This window comes from Hipposideros armiger, unplaced genomic scaffold (assembly GCF_001890085.2).
Source record: "Hipposideros armiger isolate ML-2016 unplaced genomic scaffold, ASM189008v1 scaffold_26, whole genome shotgun sequence".
NCBI lineage: Eukaryota > Metazoa > Chordata > Mammalia > Chiroptera > Hipposideridae > Hipposideros > Hipposideros armiger.
This window is the reverse complement of record NW_017731376.1, coordinates 4,938,723-4,966,097: the sequence shown is the minus strand read 5'-3', so window position 1 is coordinate 4,966,097 and position 27,375 is coordinate 4,938,723. Positions and strand designations below refer to the sequence as shown.

Genomic DNA, 27,375 nt, shown 5'->3' with positions numbered 1-27,375 from the left:
GAAAGGTTCAGGCACATGCTAAGTCTTAAATACGTATTAAGTGGATGGAAGTATTAAGTGGATGGAAGAGAAAGTAAACATACCATCTTTGCACCATTTATGTGGTAAATCAGGCACCATATACCTCAGTATAATGAAATAAAACTGCTATGACTGCTCATCTTTAATCAAGAAACTAGAGATCTCATGATTTATTACCAATAAATCCTCTTAGAATCAAATGGAGTCATAGTTATATTTTAAAAACAAAACTATTTTATAATTTGTGAGGTCTAGTGAGATAAGTGAGTAATGATAAATCTTGAAAAAAACACGGCTTGTGCTTTGATGTTACCCACCACAGAGGTGCATGGTTTGTTAGTACTAAGAAAATATAACACACGAGGAGAAAGTGGAACATTTTACTATTATATTTACTCCCCTCCCTCCTCCATCTCCACTGGATCTCTCAGAAAAAGAAAAAGTGGGGGGAAAAGGCTTGGACAACTGGCCGCAGGTATACTACCCAGAGCTTCGTACAATTCTAAGGCAGGACACGCGCATCCGAAGCGAAGCTGACTGGCCCCGCAGTGCAATTCCCTCCTTCCGTTCCCACTTGTCCACACAGGAGAGGAGGTAACGGTGCTGGCCTCAGTACTGAATAAAGCCAAGTATATTATTTTGTTCGTAATTAATGACATTTTAATAACATAATCCCACTTCCTGGGCATTCTGGAATACAATCCTGTGTCTCTCATAGTTTCACAAGTGCCTGACGGCAAAGTTATGTGTCACCAGAACAACAGTCTGTTATTTTCAAAGATGCTTCAGAACCTCAATAGTTATTCCAGATACCCTAGTGCTTCATTATTCACTGTGTCCTTTTCAGTTTTCCCTCTCCACAGGTTACTTAACTTTTCTCAGGTCTCATAAAATGCACTATTGACAGGGGACTGAAGAACAAACTGGGCAAAAAAGAGTCTAAGAGCGCTTAGCGCTTTGAAAGGTGTTTAGTCAATGTGAATTTGTGGATAAAATTGCTAAAGCAGTATCACTGACTTTTGATTCATAATATAAAATGGGAGAAGCCTCTAAAGATTCAAGAGGAGAAATGGAGTCCTAATCGTCAAAAACAGAACTAAAGAAGAGGGAAGGTCTGGTGACAATTCTGTGCAGTAACACCAGAGCAGATCAAAGGGGAGCATTCAACAGAAGCAGTCACTGACAATGAACTGTGTTGGCCTAAGCCCTCACTTACTCTACGAGTTACTAGACTAGTAGGTTAGATGAATACTAGAACAAGGGGGGTCTGGACATCCACCAAATTCTCTTCACATAGGCTATGGCAGGGTTTCCAACCTCTGCATTACTGATATTTCAGTCAAATAATTATTTGTTGTGGGGAGCTCTCCCATACACTGTAGGATGCTGAGTAGCATCTCTGGCCTCTTCCACGGCACCCACCAGTTGTGATGACCAAAAATGTCTCCAGATACGTAAAGGTCTCCTGGGAGGCAAAATCATCCTTGAGAGGCACTGATTTATGGCAAGATGGAGAAATACAAGCAAGATAAGTAACAGTGGTTTCAAGATTTATAAGTAGTAATTGATTATTCATAAGAAATTCAATAGCTATATCTGGTTGCTGATAACAGATCATGTCAATTTGGTAAAAAGTTTATTTGCCCTTAAAACTAAATAACTTTACTAATGATTCAGAAAAATATAAAGACAGGCTTATCAAATTTGTAAAAGATATAAAGTCAGATAATATGAAAAAATAAGTGGATGAGGGTTACCCAAAGAACTATTGGATTCTTCCACAATAATGCTTTTTACAACCTTAGATTGAAAATTGCTTCTTTGAGAATAAGTTTTCTTAAAGTCAGCCCTAATGTTACATTGTTTTGAAAATCAAATGAGACAGACATGAAATATAAGCCATATAACAAATAATGCTATTCCAATCCATGATGTCACTAAAATGTGTTTTGAAAAAACTTTACAGTAGTATACAAGATAAAATTATTGTTAACATCTTTATGGCAGAATTCTCCCCACCTTTCACTCTGGACCCAGGTTTCAAATACAGTAAGAGATTTCTTTGCAGAAGATACTGTAATTAAGTAAATACAACTACAACACTAAACAGTATTAATCTGGTAAAATCTGTGAAAGCTTATAAATTGAATTTTTAAGCAGCTCGTCTCCTTCTATAATGTTAGAAAGTAATAAATAATGCATACAAAATAGCAGATTTCCAAACCTCCACATTATTCTCTCTTTCTGGTATACACGGTACCTAAATCTCCATGTTAAATCCTACGAAAACCTTTCATATTTATCTCAAACTTCTCTCTCCTCCAGGAAATGTTTCCTGAACCTCCAAAATAAAAATTACCGCTCCCCATGCCTGAATATCCTTGGAACATATTATCACTATTTGTTAATTTTTTCCTTCTGTTATAATTTTTATATAAAAGGCTTATCTCTCCAGTAGGCTTTAAGCCCTTGAAGACAAGACTAAGTTTTATTCTTTTATCTATTTCATAGATTGTTCTCTTCATAGATTGATTATTTCATAGATTGTTGTGCACATACTTGTTCAGTGAAGACATCATATGTTTGTTGAATAAAGAAATTAATGAGGATTTAATATTGTTAAACAAAAGTATTCAAGTTTAACATAAAAAGAGATGACACAGAATCAGGATACAAAAGCCTGGAATCTAACAAGATAAAAATCTAAGGGTCCCTTTTCTGGACCTGAGAATTAGAAAAGAGCTGACTTAATAGTGGCATATGTTTATGGTGCCAAAAAAATGTATACACATTTTAAGAAATAAAAAAATTATTAAAATTGTAATACTCAATATATACCAATAACAAAAGATGAATACAAGTCACGTTTGACTTCTGCGATTACAAGAGGTGCTTAAAGTGGTTACCATCAGTGTTCAGACACTTCTAATTATGGCAAACTACTGCTTGACTAAGATTGACCAAAGTGTCCCCTTGTATACATTTTTTTGGTGCTTTGATCCCTATGATTAATAAGAGCCAAAAGGAAAAGGAAAATGCTAGGAGCTGAGATGGCCTCATAAAAGCATTGTGCCGTAAGCAGAAAGCAGAAGCCCCACTCTTTTCTTCATAATACAGGTGGATAAACTACCATTCTTAAAACAAATACCACCTAATTTCAACAAATACTATTCCCTTTTAAGTGATTATCTTCTTCATTGTGAATTGCCCATTTATTAATAGTTAAATATATTATATTGCAATGAAGCATAAATATGTTCATAGCAATAATCCAATATCCAAAATAAGAGTATGACAAAAATTAAATACATACTATTAAATTCTATGCAGAATTTTAAAAGAATGAATTAGGGATCTTTCTGTAGTTAAAGAAAAGGAAATGAGGCTGAGGGAGTGGGGAAGGAGAGAGGAAGAGAGTCCTCATGTCAAAGACATGAAAAGGCAAGCTGCAGAAATTTTACAGTAACATGCCACTCAAATAAAGAAATCTATGTAGGGCCGGCCGAGTGGCGCGATGGTTAAGAACTGGCTTGGGATGCCAGAGGACCCTGGTTCAGATCCCACATATGAGGGCCAGTGACACTGCCCTCCACAGCTAAGATGCTGAACAACAGCTCAACCTGGAGCTGGGCTGCCGTGAGTCACTGGCGACGGCGTAGGCTGCAGCCCCTGTGGCAGTGGGTTGCCATGGGCTACCGTGTGTGGCCAGCAGCCAGCGTGAGTGGTCAGCAGCTGTGAGCAGCCGCCCAGACGCCGGCGACTGATCTGCCTCACCCGGGAAGAGCGCAATGATGGTGCCAGCTCGGGCCAGTGAAGCAACATCCTCCACAACTAGACTGAAGAACAAAATGACAGCAACTTGTCTATTCCCCTCCCCCAATTCCCCAATAAAATCTTAAAAAAAAAGGAAATCCATTTATATATGTGTACACATGTGTGTATATATAATTTTTATTTATATAGTTATGTAAAGCTAATGGGTGGATGTGGAACATTTTTATCTGAATTGTTTATAATCCTTTTTCAGTGAGAATGTGTTAATGTGTTACTTAGGTAATTAAAATAATATAAAGACTACTCCTCCTAAAAAAATGCTAAACTTAGTTTCCTTTATACAGAGTCTTAGTGCACAAATCAATATTAATTTTTGAACAAGTATAATCAAAGAAATATAATATACAGTTCTTAGTTTTCTCACTTGAAAGAAATTTTTCTATTTCAATCATTCGAGGTTTCCCTGAAAACATCTAAGAAAAGCTCTCTATCCTAGAATCTATTTTTATTTGTCTGGTACACAAAACTATAAGTCTCTAAAAATTAGCAAAGAGAATGCTACACATCCATCCCCAGTAATATTTTCTGCTACTATTATATGTTCCCTAGTCACAGGTCACTGATATTACATAGTAACCTGGAGAACACCACAGTCCCAAAGTTTTCCCATTTAACATCCCCCAAATAATTATAATTCCAAGAGCATTAACTGCCTCTGGAATTATGTGCTCAGTTAAGATGACCAATCATAAACAATTATCAACACAGGGAAAACCCCCTCCATTTTCAACCAAACGCCAGCCTCTGGTGAAACTAGATAATAAAAGGTCATCTTCATCAAACAAAACTCACGGTCTCTCACTTCATTAAACAGCTAAAAGTAATATATTTACCCAGTACAACAAGTATTTGGGTTTTTACCAACCTACAAGAACATTTTACTTGAGTCAATGGTTTGCTATGAAGATATTTATAAGCAGTTTTTTCCTTTTACTGTAATTTTGGGCATTAATGTAGTTAAAAGTACTTTTAAAATCAGTAAGCAGTATAAAACAAACTTAATTAAACAAAGTGATGATGAAAAATACATCATGAAATTAGATAGTAAGCTTAAATATAGACGAAAGAAATGTATAATAATACAAACAAAAGCACATGAATTAGGTTATTTTCTAAATTAAAGTTATTTCCTAAATGTTTCTCATTGTTTATAAAGCACTGAGCAATAGGAATAAATTGCAAGCCACATATGTAATTTAAAATTTTCTCATAGCCCATTAAAGAACAGTAAAAAGAAATAGGTGGAAATAATTTTAACTATTTTATGTAACCCAATATATCCAAATTATTTTAATTTCAACATGTAATCAATACCAAAAACTTAAGACAATTTACTTTTTTTTGTACTAAGTCTTTGAAATCTGTATTTTATACTAACAATACTCTCAAGTCGGTCTAATCACATTTCAAGTGCTCAGTAGCCACAGGTAACTAGCAGTTCCCGTAATGGACTGCACACATAACATCCATAACATAAGTGAGTTGAATACAATTTCTAAATATCTAAAGCACAGTTACATAATCAACAGAGAGCCCTAAAGGATTAAGCTAAAGCAAGATGTCTTTAGCACAGTCTATAAAGGCATATGTAGGTATACAATAAAGTCAAAACATAATAACAGTTAATACTTATTAAGCATTTACTACGTGTCAGACCTATTTTAAGTGCTTTTCAAGAATTATCTAACTTGATCATCACAAAGGCCTCTGATGTAGGTACTAGTGAAATCACTGTTTTACAAATGAGGGAACTAAGACACAGGAAGGTAAACAAAGATTTAACCCAGACTGTCTGACTCAAGAGCTCATCCTCTTCAACATTACACATGCTATACACTGCAAGGAAAATAACCCAAGTAACAAAGGTTGGCTTAAAAAAGATAAAATTTGAACAACAAAGCAAAAGTTATTTCTTTTGGAATGAACAGTTTTTTAACCCTACCAGACCGATGTACCGATTTTTTGGTAATTTCTAATCATATCTTATCTAATCATATCTGTGTTGTGTGCATGGAAAAGCACTCCTATTTTCTACAATGTCTCCAAGTTCCATCTTATTCTAACCACTTGTTTGCATGTAACTAACATTTTTCTATATCATGTGGGTTTTTTCTCTTTAATGCTCAGGAACCCAGGTATAGGGGACAGTTAGGTTCAGGGCCTCAGGTCTGGTAGGGTTAAAATTGAATCATGTCACAAAATCCTTTCCCCTGAGAACCTCCAATCTCCAAATAAACTACGATTTTAGGTTAAATTTTTTATTTTTAAGCTATTATTACCACAAATATTTATTTAACTTTATACTGGTAATGTAAATATTTATATTTACAAAGTGCATTATTCATGATCCAGTATTGAAAAATTATAGTTTTAGCTTATAAAAAGGTAAAGAACAAAAGAATTATTTTGAGGTGAAGAATTTTCCAGTGTGTATTAATTTCAACAAGTTGAACTTTTACTTTCTGAAACGCATTATATCTCTGATTTTATTATACCAATTAATTGCAGGCTTCTTTTTAACAGTTTCATTCTCTCTTATGGAGGGAAGAAAAAGGGCTTCTTTTCCTCACCTATCATGTCAAGGAATAAAAAAGTATAAAACAGGCAAGGAAAGAGCTAGCTTCTTTTCTATATCTCAGTTCTAAGAAAAAGCAGAGTACCGTGTAATACTGAACATCATATTAGATGGGTACAAGGGACTCCAAGATTTTTAGCTAAAAAAAGGGATAATATTCACTTTCATAAACATTGCCTAATGTTTATAAACATTTCAGATAAAATGCTGGACATCTCTTCAGAAAATATCATTCAAAAATACCTGGCCTGAAATGAACAATCCCATGTTAAACGAAGTCTGTGACCAGAGCTTAAACTGTCTGACCCTTCTGTGTACCTAAATCACAGGACGGGAGCCGTGATCCACAGTTGAAGGCCATGGCACACGTCTGCACATTAACCATGGTGTCTGAATCGCTTGCTCCCATCGCCTTCAGTTACATAATAAACCTATCGACATTCTGTTCTTAGTGTCCCTCCCACATAGTCAAAACTTAACAAAGGTGGCCAGAACTCAGAGGCGGGCCTCTTAGTGGAAGAGTTCATTTGCACAATGTGCCTGAGCAGATATTTAGCAATAGAACAAAAAGGTTAACGAGTTAATCTGCCACCTGCCATAATGAAGAAATAGTTCAGCTGACCAAAAATTTTATAGGTAATATGTTCACATCACTTGTCTTTGATCATTTGAACAACTTTATCAAATAAATGTTCAGAGAACCTACAAAGCTCATCTGTTGGCTTCTTTTGTTTTTCTTTCTTCCTTTTGACTGCCTAAGCAACTAGTATTTCTGCTTTAAGGAAAAGGAGAAAGACTCACTGAACTTTAACCCAAAGTCACAGTTGTTAGGAGGGAACCAAAGATGGACCCTCCAGGCAGGGCTTCTGACCTTACAGTCTCAGCTTCCTTCTACAACACAAGGAGTTTTTCCTTCTTGTTTCATTCCCTTCTTACTGACCAATTTATCTACCATGAGTACCTTCACACTTCCAAATTATTAGGTGAATTGTAATGGTATATGAATTATATCTCAATAAAACTGTTATCTTTTTCTTAAAAAGGAAACTTAAGCATGCTAATAACACTGACTCTTCAATTACCCTAATAATAGTAACCACAGACAGGATGGCTGAATGAAGCCCATAAGTAAGCCAAAAGCCTCACCTGTAACTCATCTGTCAAAATGTTTACAGGTAAGTCCCTTACTACTGCTAACTTGACTCATTACTTCGCTTCTAGGTTACTGTAAATGCCTTGACTGCCCTAATTACGGTTTCTTTACTCTCCATCCCACTCTGAATACTAATAATCTAGCAATCACTCTTTTTAAAAAATATTTATTTAAATATAATTGGCATAATGTGTCCTATTAGTTTCAGGTGTACATCATAATGATTCAATATTTATACACATTACAAAATGATCATCACAATAAGTCTCGTTACCACCTGTCACCATACAAAGTTATTACAATATTATTGACTACATTCCTTATGCTGTACATTCTATCCCATGACTTACTTGCTTTATACTTGGAAGTCTATATCTTTTAAACCTCTTCACCCAATCTGTCTGCTGCCCAATTCCTCCCCTAGCTGTCACCCTTAAATACCATTTTCGTCATTCCACAACTCTGTTTAAAAACTTTAATGGTTCCCTTTTCCCCGCTATGTGAAGTCTAAATTCACCTGCCTAGCTTTCAAGATCTTCCCTAATCCGGCTTCATCTACCTCCAGTGCTCCTCCTCATGTAGGCAAGCAATTTCATCAGTGCCCTATGAACATACAAGCCCTGTGCTGAATGCTGTGTCTTCAATAATCCGTCCCCTTAACCTGATATGTTCTTCCCCTCCATCACCTGCTCATCCGTCACGGGCGGGATCAAATCTTACCCTCTCCATCAAGCCCTCTCCCTGACTAGTGCACACTGCAGCCTTTGGCAACTCTTACAGTTCTTGGAGTCTTTAGTCATCATTTATATGCCCAGCACCTAGTACCTGGGACATAAAAGACATTCGATAAATGTTTGTTGAATGTAAGTCGTAACATGCTGTGTCAAAATAACGTGGCTTTTACCCTATCTCTTCAGACCAGGTGTATTCACTTCACCAGCAATATTAGTAGCAGAGTGCAAAAATAATGATTTCAGAGGTTTTCCTCAATATGAACAAATCAATGAGGTATCAGATGCTCTCATGGCTCCCTCGAGCATTTCTATACAGTAATCGCTTCAACAGCCTCTGTGAGTTTGAAGATTAATACAGCTGACCTTTTATTCCTGTTATGGTCTCCTCTGGGAGTTAACAATGCTAGAATCAAAATGACTTTATAACAAACTGATCTGAGTTTTTTCCTAAAATGACAATATAATTCAGGGCTCATTCCCATAAAAGAACACTCTCTATGAAATAATTATTCATACTATAAATAATTATAAAATATAAAAAAAAATGTTAAGATTAGTGCACGATTATTTATAAATGTCTTTTGCTTTCGACCACGCAAAACTGATCAAATTTTTTAAGAAGCCAATGCTAAAATCTTTAGTGTCACCAGAGAATACCACAAATTCAGGTCACATCTGTGCTAGATTGTAAGTCACAAATATGAATAATCATTATACACTTAGATTATTATGACTTTAGCATGCAAGATAAAAAGTCACTTAAAAAAGCTCTAAAACAATCCAATATTCTAATATATGATTCAAGGTTGAGCTTTAACTTATGATTCAACATAGAGCACTTTTAAAAAAATTCTATGTTCCACAGAAAATGCCAAAGATAATTATACAGCCCTCCCCCTGATAGATATAATTCAACACAGTGAAAAAAGCAATAAATTCAATTCACAGTGAAGGAGGCACATTTAGACACCAACGAGAAACACAAGAACATAACACACACACTGCTTCTCTCCAAAACATTAAACACATTCAGTGCCCTTACCTGTTTCCGAAACGTAGGTAACAGGATCTTGCCGTTGAATTTTACTAGGTTTAGGAGACAATGACAATTTTTCTGCTTGCTTTTTGGCATTTTTTACCTGTACTGTCTCCTCTGATTCTGAATCTGCACATGAAAGGAAAATAAAACAAAACTTTGAAAGAAGTACAATACAGTGTGTTTTTAAAGTGGTTATTGTTAAACAAATTCCTCAGGGCCCTTTAGAAGCACATATCCATAATTCTCACAGGTTATTTCTACCCAGTGTTAAGCCTTTGTGTTAGTTTTCTATTGCTGTTGTAACAAATCACCACAAATGTAGAGGCCTAAAACAAGATAATACTTTTATCTGACAGTTCTGTAGATTAGAACTCTGATACGAGGCTCACCGGGCTACAGTCAAGGTGTCAGCAGGACTGAGTTCCTTCCTGAATACTCTAGGGAAGAATCTATTTCCTTGCCTTTTCCAGTTTCCAGTGACTGCCAGCATTGCTCAATTCATGGCCCCCTTCCTCCATGTTCAAAGCCAGCAACTCCAGGCAAAGTCCTACCCATGCGCTCTGGTTCTCTGACCTTCTCTCATGTTCATCAGTCTCTCTCTCGTCTGCCTCCCTCTTCCTTGTGACTACAATGGGCCCACCCAGACAATCCAAAATAATCTCTCTACTTTAAGTTCACCTGGTTAGCAATTTTAAGGCCTTTGCATGTAAACTAACATATTCACATGTTCCAAAAATTAGGGCATAGACATCTCTGGGGGCCATTATTCTGTCTGCCACCCACTAATCACCCAAAGTACTCAAATATAAATCAGGACAACATGTAAGTACATAGTAAAGTGCCTAGCACAAAATAGGTGTTTCATAAACTTTGGTGTCCTTCCTCTTTACATGCACTTAGAAATCCTGTCTCACACCATTCTAAATGGTACCAAACAATTACATTTCCAGTATCCCCAAAGATGGCAACTCCTGGGGAATGGAGATATGTGTCTCTCTCAAATTTCCTATTATATACAGCAGTAAAAAACTCATAATAAATACTCAAGCACTTTTAGAATTGAGTCAGGACCTTTGCTATCACTGTCAACATCCTGACAACCTAGAAATGCTTCCTTAGGTTACATTAATTATTCACAACAGATGGCTCTTCACAAAAGGAAAACCTAAAACTTTCTGAGTTCTACCATTATTCTAATCTATCACATAAGGCATGGATAAAAACTTAACATGTCATAAAAGGCATTCATGTTCCCTGTCTTAAACCTACTCAAAGAAAAGCTTTTTCATTGTGTTAGTCCTACTTTGAGTGCAACAAAAAAGGACCAGATCAAAAGCACAAAATTAAAATTTTAGATCTCTGTTTCTAAAGCAATATTCTAAGGCACTGTTTTTCAAGTTCAGTTTCCAAGAACCTCAGCTGGAAAAGAAGGTAAATGAATATTTTAAAAAATATAATATATTCAAAGTAAGTTTGAGATATGCTATATACTATAGCCCTCTTTGAGCAAATCTTTAATACATTAACATATTTAGGCTCTGATAAACTCTACAGCATAATAAAATTGTTTTCAACTTTATTTGCGCATACAGTGCTCTTCTCACAGCACCTATTACCATCACAGATAGCTGTGTGTCTCAGAACATCAGTTGGAAAAACTCTAAGGGATAAAAAATAATTTTAAAACTTTAAAACTCTTCAAAAGAAATACTACCTGAATCATAGATGATCCTCTTTTTCCTGTTTGGTTGCTTCTGTTTAGAGTCATCTTCTTTACAAGAACTATTTACCTATAAATATCACAGTATAATTAGAACAAATGAAATCTATGTAACTTAGCTGTTTTTTCTTCATTAGACTTAGGCTCAATGGTTCTCCACTAGAGGAAATTTTGCCCCCAGGAAACATTTTTGCTTATAGTAACTGAGGGTGGGGGCTGGGAGAGGTGGTTTACTGACATCTAATGGGTAGATCAGGCATGCTACTGAACATCCTACAATGCACAGGACGGTCCTCCACCAAAAGAATTATCAGTCAGAAATGTTAATAATGGACTGATTAGGCTAAAGAATAGGCCAGAAAATAACTACATCAGATGGAAAAGAATTATAAAAAAAGCTGTCTTATTATTCAGCTCCACTTTCAACACTAACCTATATATATAACAAAGAGCAAAAGGATGTCAGACATTATAAGGCAAGTACTTCCTGAAAATGAGAGAGACAGAAATAAAAGCTAGGGGGTTATGAGCCCACCACAACCCAACACCTATTAGAAAACTAAATAAAACCAGGGCAAAAGGGCCGGCCGAGTGGAGCATTGGTTAAGAACTGGCTTGGGATGCCAGAGGGCCCTGGTTCGGACCCCACATATGAGGGCCAGTGACACTGCCCTCTACAGCTAAGATGCTGAACAACAGCTCAAACTGGAGCTGGGCTGCCGTGCATTGCTGGCGACGGCGTAGGATGCAGTCCCCTGCTGCAGTGGGCTGCCGTGTGTAGCCGGCAGCCAGTGTGAGCAGCCAGCAGCAGCCATGAGCAGCCGTCCAGAGGCCGGCGACTGATCTGCCTCACCCAGGAAGAGTGCAATGATGGTGCCAGCTTGGGCCAGTGAAGCAACGTCCTCCACAACTAGACTGAAGAACAAAACCACAGCAACTTGTCTGTTTCCCTTCCTCAGATTCCCCAGCGCTGTTCCCCTCCCCCAATTCTCCAATGAAATCTTTAAAAACAAACAAACAAAAAAAAAAACAGGGCAAAAGTATTGTTTATATTTTTTTAGTTATATATCACATCTCTAACATATTCAAATTTTCCCAAAAAGCACCAAAAAAGCAGGCAGGAAAAAACTGACTGTAATCAATTATAAGGTAGAAATATGTTTCTAGCCATTATAATAAAACTTCAAAAATATAAAAATAATCAACTAACTTGTAAAAAAATGAGATGAACCAATATAATTCAAATACACCACTAGACTAGAGGACAGAATTAGAAGCAATTACAATAACTCAACAAGAGAAGAAGGTATCCGAGAAGGAGGGAGCCACAGATGAGTCTCAAATCCGGCAGATAAACTTAGCCCAAGTCTGAGGCTGTCTCCCGATATACATATGCATGGAGCAACTCTAAGTGCCCAGCAAGGGTTAAAGAATTGAACAAAGATTTCAGCTGCTGCCCAAACACCTAAAATATGGAACTGGCTTTGGAACTGGGTAGTGGTAGAGGCCAGAGGAGTTTTGAGGTGCATGCTAGAAAAAGCCAAGATTGCTGGGAAATGACTGTTGGTAGAAATATAGACATTACAGGGGATTCTGGCAAGGTCTCGGGGAGAAAAGGTGAGAAATTATAGAGGAAGCCTCTATTGTCTTAGAGAATACATATGTCATCACAAACACAATGTTGGTAGAAATATAAACATTAAAGGTCATTCTGGTAAAGTCTTAGATGAAAATGAGGTTATTAAAAACTGCAGGAAAGGTGACCCCTGCTATAAAATGGCAAAACTCTTGCCCAATGAACATAGGGAAAAAAAAGTAAAGCTTTCCTTCAGTCTTCCTGCACCAGAAGTCCAACACCATTCACCTGGCAATAGGGACTCATGTCTCTATGAGCAAGCTTTGGTCTGAAGATATAAAGTTTTAACAGCTAAAAAGTGTTCCACTTCTACTGCAGGAAAGCACCAAGCTATGAATACAGTAAGCCATATTCATTAGAAATAAGTAAAACATTGTTACTTTCTTCTTCCTCTGCTAAATGAGTTGAAATGTGTTTACGTGAGGCTCCCTCGAATCCTATCAAGTCTAGAAATTGAGTTTATTCAACCTGTCATATAATTCTAAATTGTATTTGGAAAACTGACCTTGATTTCCTTTTTTCCTTTCTTTCCTTTTAAAGTTTCTTCAGCAGGCTTCGTTTTCTCATTCTTCTTTACTGTTTCACCCACAGGTTTCTTCCCACTTGGTATAACCCCAAAGAATTTCCGAATATCCTAAAAGCAAAGAAGGCGACTCATAAATAAACATTAATGGCACAAAATTCTATTTTCAACTGTAAAAAGGGATAACTCTATACACGCACTGGTTTACCCTGAGTAATTTCATCACGGTGACATAGCTCCATGTGTAGCAGTTAACTAGTAAAACTACCCGAGTTAAAAAGTTAACTGATAAAACGACCTGAGATAAAAATGATTTGCCTAATGAAAAGTAATATTAATTCTCAGAATCTGGCCCAAAGCAGGGCAAAAATGAACAAGTGAAGTTTTTTTTAACAACAGCAAAAGTACTGAAGAGGCGAGTAACAGATATTCATGGAGCATGCAAGCACATACTCACCCCACCATCCCAGGCACAGGCGAGAAGACAAAGAGTTAAAGAAGAGTGGATCTGATAACAACTGCACTTAATGAGGATTAATTATGCATCTATCACAATTCGGGCTCAGTAAAAAGCTTCCCTTCCCCTCATTTACAAACTACTATCCCTTCATATCACTGAAACATCTCCACTGACAATCATATCTGCTCACAGGCAAGGGTATAGGAAACACAGAATAATGAGAACTTAGGATCTGAGCTCCAAAGAACTGGGTTCAAGAACCAGTTGTACCTTTTGCCCTCTTCCTATCCTTGATGGATATAATTCAATCCTTTTCAATCCTTTTCACCTGTCCCAACCCATTTCTCTTTATTGTAGTGAGGAAAATGCCTGTAAAAGTACTTTATGAAGTATAAGAAAGTTAACAATTATTTCCTAGAGCCTGGCAGTAACTGTCATACTCTTAAAATGTCAAAAACCCCAAACAGGTGTTTTATGTGCGCACACACACACACACACACACACACACACACACACACACACACCGCCCTCTCCCCCCCGCCCCCGAAATAGCTGTGTGGCTAAGCCAATAAACAATGCAGATAAATGAGGTACACAGACATGTTAAATTTGGCCAAAAAAGATTGACTTTCTTGGTTTTATTCCCTATTTTGTAAATTTCACAATGTAGAAAAGTCACAAATCCATCCCAATAAAATCTAAGTCTAAAAAATAGGTGATGTAATGGATGCCGCAGCTAGGAAACTGAGAAGAGATAGATGACAAAGAAAGCCACAGTCTTCCGTATAACTTGCAAAGAATTCAGTTAGAGGCTGACAACTACGTACTTTGCTTCTGGAGGAAATGAAAGTTTCACTTTAGAGGTTCACTTGTGATATTACCAAGTGATTCTTCATCTAGTGGTGACTGTTTAACACACACACACACACACACACACACACACACACACACTGCACATACACACACACTGCACATACACCATGGAAATACCAAAACTGACTAATAATCAGGTCCAAGAGAGTGGTGGTTTTCAATCTGTTTTAGAATGACAAATGCTTAAAACCGCAAAAAGAAAGAACAGAAACATAATCAGGAAACAGAACTGCTGATAACGTTAAGCTCTCTGATTTCTGCCTGTGCCACATGCCGCTCCTCGGCACTTACAACTTTTCCTTCCTAAGTAGTTCTTTTTATTCACATCCCTTCTCCTTTCCCTTTATTCTACCCTACAATCCCCCACTCTCTATGCCTTACATTCTGATGGCAGCAGAAGAGTTAAAGAAATTACAGCTTCATGATCTAACTCAATATACACCAAAAATCTAAGCATTTGGAAAAGAATTTTCATCAGAATGATAGCCATTTTATGCATACTTTTGTAGTATTATCTCCAATGTTAGCAACCATCTTGTGTATACACATCTAAAAGGCAAAGGTCACCAATTTGGCCTTACTTTATAAAACATGACTTCACCTTAGTCTTTAATTAACATTCCCTGTTATTCCCGGTCTTCAAGGATGTCATGAAATGTGGAAGAACAAATCTAGTGGCTAATCATACTTCCAAATAATGGATCTAAACACCACCCTTACCTGCATGAAATAATTCTTGCTGAGTAGAAAAGGGATACATTTTAAAATTTCCTTTATAATCTTGACAAAACATCAAAGCTAGAAACCATCCATAAAGACAGATTTGACTACATAGAAATAAAACAAAAGACGCCATAAACAAAGTTAAAATACAAGCCACTAAATCAAAAATATCTGCAACATGTTATATATATATACAAGCGTTCCTACAAGTTAATAAAAGGTAACCCCGTAGAAAAATAAATAAAAGCTACCAGTAGGCAAATTATAAAAGAAATGCAAATATGCAACATAATAAAAGATGTTCACGAACAATAAACGGATAAATTAAAACTTGATTATTTTTCCCTCTAAGTTTTAAGAGGTTGATAATGCCCTGATTTATATATACATACAGTCACAGGACAAGGAGTAGAGAGTGGGAATGGAGTCAATGGAACTGTAATAGACAAGCATGATATCAGGGGTGGGAGGGCAGTAGATGGGGGAGAGGGATTGTTTCTGTGTGAAGGGTGAAAAGGATAACTATTGCATTGTTCTGTACACCTGAAACTAACAATAAATAAATAAATAAATAAACAAACAAACAAATACATAAATAAATAAAAGAATGTGGGGGGGGGAAATAGATACTCACACACCACACTGCTGATAAAAGTACAAATTGGTATAGTCTTTCCAGAGGACAATCCAGCAATACTTACCAAATTTTTAAACGTGCATACCTTTTGTCTTAATAATTCTATTTCTAAAAGAAATATAAAATAAATAAAGATACTTTTATTTGGGGAAACCAAAAGAGAGTAGTAATTAACTCTTCTTTCTTTTTACTCTTATTACTTGAACAGGCAGTTCAAAGAATGTGAAAGATTTAGGCAAAGACCACATAAAAGTGAAAACAAACTTTAGCAGAGATAGCTATCAGTAAGTTTTGCATGATTTAGTTATAGCTGCCGGACATATAGGTTTATCTCTTTTGACGTTCCTGAGGTAAACTGGGCAAACAGAATGACACATCGCCATTTTGTAAGTAAGTGTAATTTTAAGTCAGACAAGTGCAGGCCTTGTGTCAGTTTTGTCATTTACTACTGGACACCGGGGATGAATTTGGATGCCCCGTCATAGTTTTCCTGTCACCGTAGGGATCTATGCACAGGTAGCCATACCCCACAAGTAGTAATGTGGCCTCCCCCATCTTGTTATTCCTGATACATTTGATCCTTGCATGCTTACAGACAGGCACTGTGCCAGGGTCTCAGGACACAAACAGGAAAATCCCCTCATGAAACTACCTGGGAGACAAATTAGTATATAAAGAATTAAATACAAAACAGTGCTAAGAGCTAATCACAAGATGAGGAGAGCACCACAAGCACCTGATACAGAGAGCCTCAGGGACCACTTCCCTAAAGAACCCACACCTGACCTAGGCCCTAAAATGATTAGGAGATAACTTTTGACACTCAGAAACCAAAATTTGAGTACACTGCTTAACTTCCATAAAGCAGGCTTGTCTATCTAACTACTGTATCTCAAGTACAGGGCCAGCACCTCAGTTAACACTTAATTAATATTTGTTGAACACAAGCAGTTATTCCCAAGGTCACTGACCTTCACACCTGGGCTCAGAGAGGTTCTTGATTGTGTAAAATGAAATTCATAGTAGATTTGTTTTTAAAGATTGTGTATTAGGAGAACATTTAATTGGGATTAATTTTTTGCTATGACTTTACCTATTGCTTTTTAGTCTAAGAAATTTTAAGTGGGTATTAAACTAACACTTATTACATATTATTTCTGAAGTAAATTATTAAGTTGACCTTGTATAACTGGTCCTTGTAATACAGTGTTCTTGTCCTATTACTCTATTGTCTCTACAGAAATCAACAGATTTTGAGTTTTAGTAACACACTTCCTCTTCTTCAAATTTGTTTTTAGCCAAAGTAGTTACTTTCTTTTTTTAGAAATCAGAAATCTCTCTATATATAGTCATTAGTAATGATACAGCAAAGTCTAGCACAGGCCTCAAGAACTTCTCTAAGGAAGATACCGGCGATACCGGCGAGTGAAAAACAAGTGTGGTCTGAAAAATCTTTGAATAATAACAGAAATAAAAGAATTTTAAGGGCCTACATCAACTTCCTTCATTCAACAAATATTTAATGAGAGCCTTCTATGGGCCAAAAACTGGTCTTAGTGCTTGGGATAAACAAAACAGGCAAACATCTGCTCTCATGGAGCTTTCATTCTACTTTCTGTTTTTGGTCCTTCTGTCTTTAGAAAATAAAGCAGAGCATAGGAAATAAAGAACCGACAAAAGCAAGCACAGCAGGGGCACAGAAACGGGACTGGATGATTATGGGGAATACAGGGAACAGAAACTGCTTCCCCTACTCATCCTGGAATCTACTGAGGCTACTATACTACCTATGAGGTTGCTTCCAAGATAATGAAAGACCCATTTTCATTTGTAGCTGTGTCAAGAAAGATGTGTGGGATTCTGAAGTCATAATACTTATAGCATATGAGCCTTAAACTACTCAATGAAATACTGTATCACAACAAGTTTTCAGGTGCCTGATCCAAAAACATAAAAACCTGGCAAAATTAAATGGAAAATAATTATCTAGTTTAGGTTTATAAGAAATAAGTTCTTATACCTACATAACTGGGATAACTGAAGCATTTGAAACTGTTTAAGTCTTACCTAACGGTTTATTTCAACATTTGGGCATTTTCACCAGGGCTAAGCTACCCTTAATGGTTTTTATTCATCCAGAAATCAAATTTTTACAACTTACTTCTGATCTAAAATATCAAATTTAAATTACTTGAACACTGAAATTTAAGTTCACATCAAAAATAGACCTACGAAGACCGGCCGAGTGGCACGTTGGTTAAGAACTGGCTTGGGACGCCAGAGGGCCCCGGTTCGGATCCCACATATGAGGGCCAGTGACACTGCCCTCCACAGCTAAGATGCTAAACAACAGCCCAACCTGGAGCTGGGCTGTCCTGAGTCGCCAGCCACGGCGTATGGGCTGCCATGGGCTACCGTGTGTAGCCAGCAGCCAGTGTGAGTGGCCGTCCAGAAGCCGGCGACTGATCTGCCTCACCCGGGAAGAGCACAATGATGGTGCCAACTTGGGCCAGTGAAGCGACATCCTCCACAACTAGACTGAAGAACAAAAGGACAGCAACTTGTCTGTTCCCCTTCCCCCAATTCTCCAGTGCTGTTCCCATCCCCCAATTCCCCAATAAAAATCTTTAAAACAAATAAAAATTGACCTACGATATATAGTAAATACTGTAATTCTCTAGGTTACATTATTCATTGTCATTAAATTAAATGTTCAATAACTCAGACGTGAAGTCATACAGAAAGGGCTAGAGAAGATGTTTTCATACCTGTACGTTTTACATTCTAGTTGATTTCTCTTTTTTTTTTGAAATACAAAGTTTATCCACTCATCAAATATTTACTGCAAATGTAGCATGTGCCAGGCACTATACACTTGTTCCCTATCCTTGTGGCCCCTATCTTTGCAGAGCTTATGTGCTAGTGTAGGAAGCTGTCAATAACAGGCTGCCTACCTATCAAAATATGGCAAATGTATGCCAAGGAAACAAAGTGGGTGGTCTTTTCACTAAGCATACCAGTTGTTTTTATGCTGGTCTGCACTCCAGACCTCCTCTGAGCTGCATATCCATGTACCATCTACCAGATAGATCATCTCTGTCCAAATGTCCCAAAGGTTCCTTCAACTCATAACATCTAAAACTGAGCTCATATTCCTCTGTGACTCCTCTCCCTTTATTTCCCACCTCAATGCAGGACCACCATTCACCCAAAACAGAAAAATGGGCACTGTTTCCCCCACCCATTCTGACCTCCCACCTAATCATCACACCTTTCCAAGTACTGCTATCCTCTTCCCTCTACTTCCTTTGCCCTAATTCAGAGAGCTTCATTTACTTATTCATTTAAACAAAGCCTTACATAGGACTTACTCTGTGCCAGGCAATGCTTTAAGCACCTAACAAACATTAAGGTATTTAATTCACAAACAACCTTATGAAGTTTTTAACATCAATTCACAGATGAGAAAATTGAGAATTGGCATTCTTTAAAGTTTTGAAATTTAAGATGCTCTTAAATGTAAGCAAAACCCCCCCAAAAACAAACAAAAAAAAAAACCCCAAAAAAAGACTTCTTGCATTTTCCTTCCCTAAAGTATAACTAGCAATTCTACAACACTGTTAGAGAGAGAAGCATTGCCTATCAGGCAGTCCAAATGCAATTTTAATATACATATGCCAAGGCAAAGTACTAGGCTTTGCCAAGTACTCAGAAAAATCATTAAGTTTTTAAAATCCATTACCCACAGCAAGAAGTTTCCAACTTGGTTGATTTTAAATGTATCAGTAGTAAGCGACACAATTTTTTGCTTAAGTACTCCTAAACCCACACTGAGGTATGCTATCATGATGACCTTTAGCTTTAGAAGGTTAAAGTACAAACGCTGACACACCAGGGTGCCATTTTAGTGCCAAAAAAATGTATACAAGTGGACACTTTGATCAACATTGCTCAAGCAGTAGTTCGTCATAATCAGAAGTGTCTGGACGCTGATGGTAACCACTTTGAGCACCTCTTGTAATTGCAGAAGTCAAACGTGACTTGTATTCATCTTTTGCTATTGGTATATATTGAGTATTACAATTTTAATAGTTTTTTCCTTTCTTAAAATGTGTATACATTTTTTGGGGCACCTTCTGAATATCTACTTTGAAGTATAACCAAACAGCTCTAATTATTTATTTCTACTGCTGATGGCCTCAACCAACAAATCAGTTATATTTACCTATCAAAATGCAAAAAGAAAGCAAATTATGTCACTGTGTTCATTCATCTTTGAAGAGTACAGGATTTTATGCAAAATAAGTACTGCAGAGGTCTGCAGAGTAGTTGCTAACATTCTATTTCGGGTTTACTTGTCTATTTTGTGAGTAACAAAGAAATATAAATATTTCTGATTAATATTCAATGTATAATCCACCAAACCCACAAGCAGAACTGGCTATCAACACACTTAAAACAATCTATCCAAATGTAAAAATATTCCATCTTGCAAAGCACCAAAGTGCAAAATGATATATCTGACTAAAATATGCAATGATGTAACTGACAGCAGCAAAGCAGACACAAACTATGAAATAGTTTTAAAGTATTTAAAATTATATTAAGGCCTTGTACTTTGAAAGCAAAAAAGTAAGCAGTTGGAATGCTTTCCCCTAACATCAGGAAAAAGGCAGATCTGCTGTAGCCTTTGGCCACTTCTGTTCCACATTGTGGAGGTTCTAGAAAAAGCATAAGGCAAAATAAATAAATAAATAGCACTTAGATTGGAGAGAAGTAAAATTATCTCTATCTGCAGATGAAATTATCTCATATATAGAAAATCCTAAGAAATCCACTTAAAAAACTACTAGAACTACTAAATGAATTCGGCAAGGTTTCAGGATACAAGATCAATATACAAGTCAACTGTATTTCTAAACTCCTGCAATGAACAATTCAAAAGTAAAATTAAGAAAACAATTCTATTTTATAGTATCAAAAAGAACAAAATATTTAGGAATTAATTTAGAAGAAGTGTAAACCACATACTCTGAAAACTATAAAACATTGTTTAAAGAAATTTTTAAAAATCTAAATGAATGGAAAGATATTGCATGTTCATGGATCAGAAGGCTTAATGTTGTTCAGACAGCAACACTCCCCAAATGGATCTACAGATTCAACACAACTCCTATCAAAATTCCATCTGCATTCTTCTTTGCTGATTTCAAAATTCACATGGAATTCAAGGAACCCAGAATAGGCAAAACAATCTTGAAAAAAATAGAAGAACAAAGTTGGAAGACTCACATTTTCCAACTCCAAAACTTACCACAAAGCTACAGTACTAAAGACAGTATGTTATTAACATTAGGATAGACAAATACATCAAGGGAATAGAATTGAGAAGCCAGAAAACAACCTCACCCTTAATGGTCAACAGATTTTTGGCAAAGATGCCAAGATAATTTAGCAGGAAAAGGACAGTTTGGAAATGGTGCTGGGCAACCGGATATGCAAAAGAATAAACGTGGACCCCTACTTCATACTATACAAAATTAACTCAAAATGAGTCAAAATCCTAAATGTGAGAACCAAAACTATAAAACTCTTAGAAGATAGGCATAAATATTCACAATCTTGGATTTGGATTAGTCGATGAAAACAAAAGCTCTGAGGAAGTGATGACCGAGACTGGAATGAAAAAGGCAGACATACAAGGATCCAGAGGAAGAATATTCCAGAGAGGAAATGGCAAGAACAAAAACTGTGAGACAACCATCTTAATACACTCAAAAGACAGACATGAGATCAGAGAGGTAGGGAGAGGCCTTAGAGGCCACGTACTAGGATATAAACAGCAAAAAACACATTCCGTTAGAGTCTGAGCACTGGTCCAGGGGAGCACTCATAGTAGACCAAGATGTGAAAGGTGTCCCCTAGCGTGGGGCAATGAAGCAGCTCAGATTACAATGTGGTTAGACTTACCTGACAGCTCTTCAAAAAGGCTATCTCATAAATCTTATGCATCTTTAATTAAACCTTATGTACATTTTCAATAAATAGTTATACCAGCCAATGAATTATATATACTGACTTCTTAAAAATGGCATCTTCCGGGTTCTAGTCACATTTTGACCAAATAATTAAATCCTCATAGCAATCCAAATTGTTTATAGGGCTTCTTTTTTTACAGGTATACCTCAGAGATACTACAGGTTTGTTTCCAGACCACCGTAATAAAGTGAGTATCACAATAAAGCCAAGTCATAATCTTTTTGTTAGTAGAGGTTCTGCCTTCAATTTGTAAAAAACACAACATCTGTGAAGCCCAATAAAGTAGAGTGCAATAAACAAGGTATGCCTGTGTTCTTTTTATTTCCAATGTCATTTCATTTCCTTTAATAGACATTATATTTACACAGTTCAAAATTCAAAAGGGTAAAATGTCTCCCTCACGCCCTGCCTCTCAAACACATATTTCCCATCTTTGCGGGAAACAAATGTTATCACTTAGCTCCTTGTGTATTATTCCTGAGAGATTTTATATATCTTCAAATATTACTTTCTTTTACTACATAAAGTGGTAGCATACTTTCCATATTGTCCTGCACCTTACATTTTCACTGAATTATCTTGGCAATTGTTTCATATCAGGGCATAAAGTTTCCCCATTTTTAATGGCTGCAAAGTATTCCAATTTGTGGATACAGTATTTTATTCTCTTATTAACCTTTAGCTGGAAAATATTTGGAAAAAATGCATTTCCCACGGCAAGTTGTTAACCTTGCATATATGGTAGGGTTTCACAAAATATGTAAATCCCCTAAAATGGTGTATGAGTCCGTATGCATGTCTGTGGGCAGAAAATGTGCATACCATTCAGCACATTATCAAAGGGAAGTGAGACCCAAATAAAAGTTAAAGACTACTGTACTTGTGCATAAATGTTCAATAAACATTTGTTAAACAGAATTTTAGTCTAAGATTTTGCCAATTTTTGTATTAGAGAAAGACTAAATTAAATACCAATATAATATAAAATTCTTATCTACTTTAATACATATTAACTGCTGTTTCCTATTAACAAACTGCAACACTGACCAATTTGCCTCCTATTGCTTTTCTTAGGAGGGCTTTATTGTTTCATCCGTACCATGAACAGGAATACTAAAGAAAGAACCAAAACTTAAAGTACCTGAATGATCAGGTGAACACGATCAAATGAAAGTTGACTCTACAATCTGTTGTTCACCATAACTGACAACATCAGAGGCATCTATGTAAAAAATCTACGTAACGTGCCATAGAGCCCTTCCTAAGAAAATTAGGTAATTAGCAGCATATAGTTGCACAACGTCCACCAGTACCAGGCACCAAAATGCAAGCTTTACATATACTATCTTGTTGAAGCCTCAAGACAATCATTTAGGGCAGCTGTATTTTCTCCCCTTTTACAGGTAAGAAAATGGAGACTTCAAGAGGTTAAAGTTAAGCTATTTACTTGTCCAAAACCACAAAACTATTAATGGCAAGCAAGACTAATGGTCCCCTCACTTTCACTTTCAAGACTCCAAATCGCATCAACTTTCCACAATACCACAGTGCCTGAAGTACAAAATGTAATTGTGATCATTTCCCGGAGGTGGTATAATGTAACGGTCAGAAAAACCTAAGTTTTAATTCTTGTTGAACTATTTATTAGTTGTATTATATAACTTGTTTAAACTCTGAAAGCCTCCTTTACCATCTGTAAAACTGTATTGCTGTGAGGCTTAAATGAGAAAAGATATGTAAGACAAACAGCTCATATATCGACATTGACCTGAATTAGATACTTGGTACAAGGTATCTATTATCATTCTTTCATCCTTCCTTAAGTTGAAACACAAAAGAGCTTATGGGTCCCAATTTGGCATTAAAACTTTTCCCCCATTTTGCTGGCATTGTGAGAAATAAACTGAAGAATGATTGAAAAAAATTGTCTAATTGTTAAGTAGATTCTGGCTAATGGAACTTAATAAATTGTTCTTTAAATTAAAATATTTCAAACACTGACCTGTATCTATTGCCATACCAACATGAATGTGTTTTGACAACTGCACAATTATTTCACTTTTAATTTAAATGCTTTACGAGGATTATGCACTGAGGTTTTTGGGTTTTTTTAAGTTTAACATCAGGTGATAAGCGATGACAGCTGTCAAACATATTACATCTGTTTCTATTCTGTTTGTTTGTTTGTTTTTCCTGGTAAACTGTTTCCTGGTAAACCTTCTGTGAACTCATCTATGCAAAATAAAACATCATCCCCATGTCCTCGGTCCCAAAACGGCTATGTGATTACCTCGTGGAGCTGTTAATGACAAAAGTTGAAGGCCTGACATAATTTATAGATAAGAAAAGTTTGCTGCATTTTCCCTTATGATCTAAAGCTTGAACAGGACTCAAACGCTTTAAGGCAGGACCTAAACCTCGGTTCGGGGTAACGCTGAACAGGAAAACACCTTTACCGCTGCACCCCCAAGTCATCTTCATGACTCTCTTGCTCCCTCCCCCCACCCCAAGAGTGGAAAAAAAGTGCAACTACTGCGCAGCACCAAAAACTCTGCGCGCTGGCTGCTGCCGAGACCAGGAGTCCGCGGTTCCAGGAAAGCTATGCGACCGATGCCCGGTTTGTGGTCCCTTCTTTATCTTCGCTCCCCACGGGAGCCACGCACAGCCGTCCTCCCCCACCCCTCCATACCAGGAGTGCCCCGTCCACACCCAGCCTGCAAACTCTCCCAAGCTCCCAAGCCGCACAGCCTCCCGACCTGGGACTCACCATCGCAGCCAAAAGATTAAGATGCCGGCGGACAGGCCGGCCGGCTGGGGAATCCGTTACCGGGGTCCAGGATCCATTTGCGCCAACAACTTCTCCCCCGAAGTGGAAGGAGGTGGAGGCAGCGGCGCCTGGTGATGACGTCAAGAAGCGCGCAGCATCCCTTCGGCCCCGGCCCGAGGCGGGAAGTGCGACGTGGGCGCCAGTGCAGCGCGGAATGCGGGCGCACCGCAGCCATCGCGAGGAGTAACGGGACCGTGGCCCGCGCTCAGAGTTGCACCTTCGGCTTTTGGCGGGGCCGCTCTAGTGTAGTTTCCCGGATGGTCTCCTCGGAAAGGCGGGCTAACCAGGTTGTTTCCGGTTTCACGTCCGGAGGGCAGTAGCTTTCAAATGTTTCCACTGCCACCCACAATAAGAAATACATTTTAGATGTACGTTTCGCATATTTTTTGTATTGTAAATATCTATTCTGAAAAGTTTCACCAAAGAGTATTTACCCTGACTTTTATGTTTGACCCACCGTTGGTTTTTTTGTTTTGTTTTGTTTTTGTGGGGTTTTTTACCTACTATTAAATGGAGACCCCCCCCGTATGAAAATCAGCTATGAATTCGTTCATAATTTTAGTTTTTGTCTTTTATGTGTCTTGGTATGGATGGCTTTTGAGTTCAACCTTAGTGGGAATTTGTTGAGCTTCTTGAATGACTTTCCTCAAATTTGGGGGCTTTCCAGCCGTGATCTTCAAATATCCTGTCTGCTAACCTCTCTGGCCTGGGAAGGGTGTAATCCCCCCTCTTCTGGGGATGGTGTTTTGAAGGGCTCTCACTGTGCCCTTGCTTGCGGGCTTCACTTTTATTTCAAGAGTGGAAGTGCAACTTCGTCTCGGCCAGGCTCGTTGACTTAATTGCTATAAGGATATTTTCATATATGGGTTTACAGAAAGAGACGGGATATAGAAGTGCGGAGAGAAAAAAATGTTTTTGTTACCATGCAGAAGTAAAAGGAGTAATTTCCTCTTCCTTCTTTTGCAGTTCTATTAACGTCAGTAGCTGACAGGTAAAATATGATGTTCTGCATGGACAAAGCCTGGCATGTATATATTTATAACTTGCAATATATTCGTACATTAAATTGCATTAATACCTAAGTAAATGGGTTTGGATTTAGATAATACTTTTTTGTTGGTTTGCTTTTTGGTTGAAAGGAGGATCTGAGCTAGAAAAGCTTTTTTTTATCACATTTGTAAAAATGGTAGACTACCTAGAGAAGGATTTATAGTGTATCAGGTAATAGATATTATTACTACTACTGATCACATACTGAAATTTCATTATGTAAAACTCTCTGCAGAGAGAAATATGCCATTCTTAAAAATATCTTTATGCAGTTATGCTTTCAGAATATTTAAAGTTATTTGATTTACAAGAGGCATGAATTGCACTCATACTTAATGTTGTAAAATGGTGAAATTGAGTAATTTTTTTCCCCTTTGGAATTTTTTTTCTTTGTTCTGCTTTCCTTTTTGCCCCCATTTAGTATGAAATGGTGAAAGTAAAAGGAGGAGGAAGAGGTAGAAGAAAAAGTCAAGAGTAGTGAATAGGCAAAGAATACAAGTTGAATATATTACAGATAAGTTTTAAGGGTTTATTTTCAAACAAAACTCTGTTTAGTTCTCTGATGATTTTTTTCACAGTCCATAAAACTTGTTTTAGTTATAGATCAATGTGCCATTCTTTTTACTTTTTATGGAAGAGTATAATTACCATTTCATCATTTTTAAATCTTTAAGGTCAGTGTTTCCTGTTTGTATATGATCTTTATTTCTCTGATTTTGCTTCAGTTTCAAATAATTCTTTCCCCAACAATGCACATCTTTAAGATACCTATTTGAATATGTAATGATACCAATACATATGGTATGTGTAAAAATTCATTGCCTTAAATATATTTACTTAATTTCCAAAAAATTAAAATTCCTTCTTAATTTTGTTATTTTAATTTCTTTTTTGAAAACAATACCACATAGATATTAATATACTACCTCATACTTTATCTTTAAAATATTCTATTGTGAAATATACATTCACAATTGTGCATATAACATAAATCCATGGCTTAATAGATTATTTTAAAGCAAACACTTGTGTAACCACCACTTAAAGCAAGAAATAAAATGCTGCTGGCTCCCACAAAGTCCCCGTGTACCTCTTACCAATTACCATCATCTCCAGAGATACTGTCTTGACTTTTTCAATAGTTTTTTGTTGTTGAAATATACTTCACACAGCATAATATTCACCATTTTAAAGTGTACGCTTCAGTTTTAGTATATGTACTACGTGATGTAACCATCATCACTAATTCTAGAACTTTCTCATTGCCCCTACCCCAAATCTGTACTTATTAGCAGCTAGTCTCAGTTCCTCCATTCTCACACTAGCTGGCAACCACTGCTTTACTTTCTGTCTTTATGGATTTGCCTGTACTGGGTATTTCCTATAAATGTTATCAAACAGTATGCAGTCTTCTGTGTGGTCTTCTGTTTTTGGCTTCTTTCACTTAGCTTAATGTTTTCAAGATTCAATCATGTAGCATATGTCAAGACTTTATTCCGTTATATGACTGAATAAGTATTGCACTGTATTA

General features: G+C 36.9%; 1 protein-coding gene across 3 annotated transcripts in view; it reads right to left on the bottom strand.

Annotated features, from left to right (window-relative positions):
• Window positions 1-24,892, bottom strand: part of RFC1 (replication factor C subunit 1) — a 65,044-nt gene extending 40,152 nt beyond the window's left edge. For all 3 annotated transcript variants that reach the window (XM_019636003.1, XM_019636005.1, XM_019636006.1), the window contains exons 1-4: window positions 24,735-24,892; window positions 13,218-13,346; window positions 11,071-11,146; window positions 9,360-9,482 (exon numbers count right to left, since the gene is read on the bottom strand). In XM_019636003.1, coding sequence (XP_019491548.1) covers window positions 9,360-9,482; window positions 11,071-11,146; window positions 13,218-13,346; window positions 24,735-24,737 — 331 coding nt within the window. In that variant the 5' untranslated portion in view covers window positions 24,738-24,892. The remainder of the gene's footprint in view (window positions 1-9,359; window positions 9,483-11,070; window positions 11,147-13,217; window positions 13,347-24,734) is intronic.
• Window positions 24,893-27,375: the final 2,483 nt, after the last annotated feature.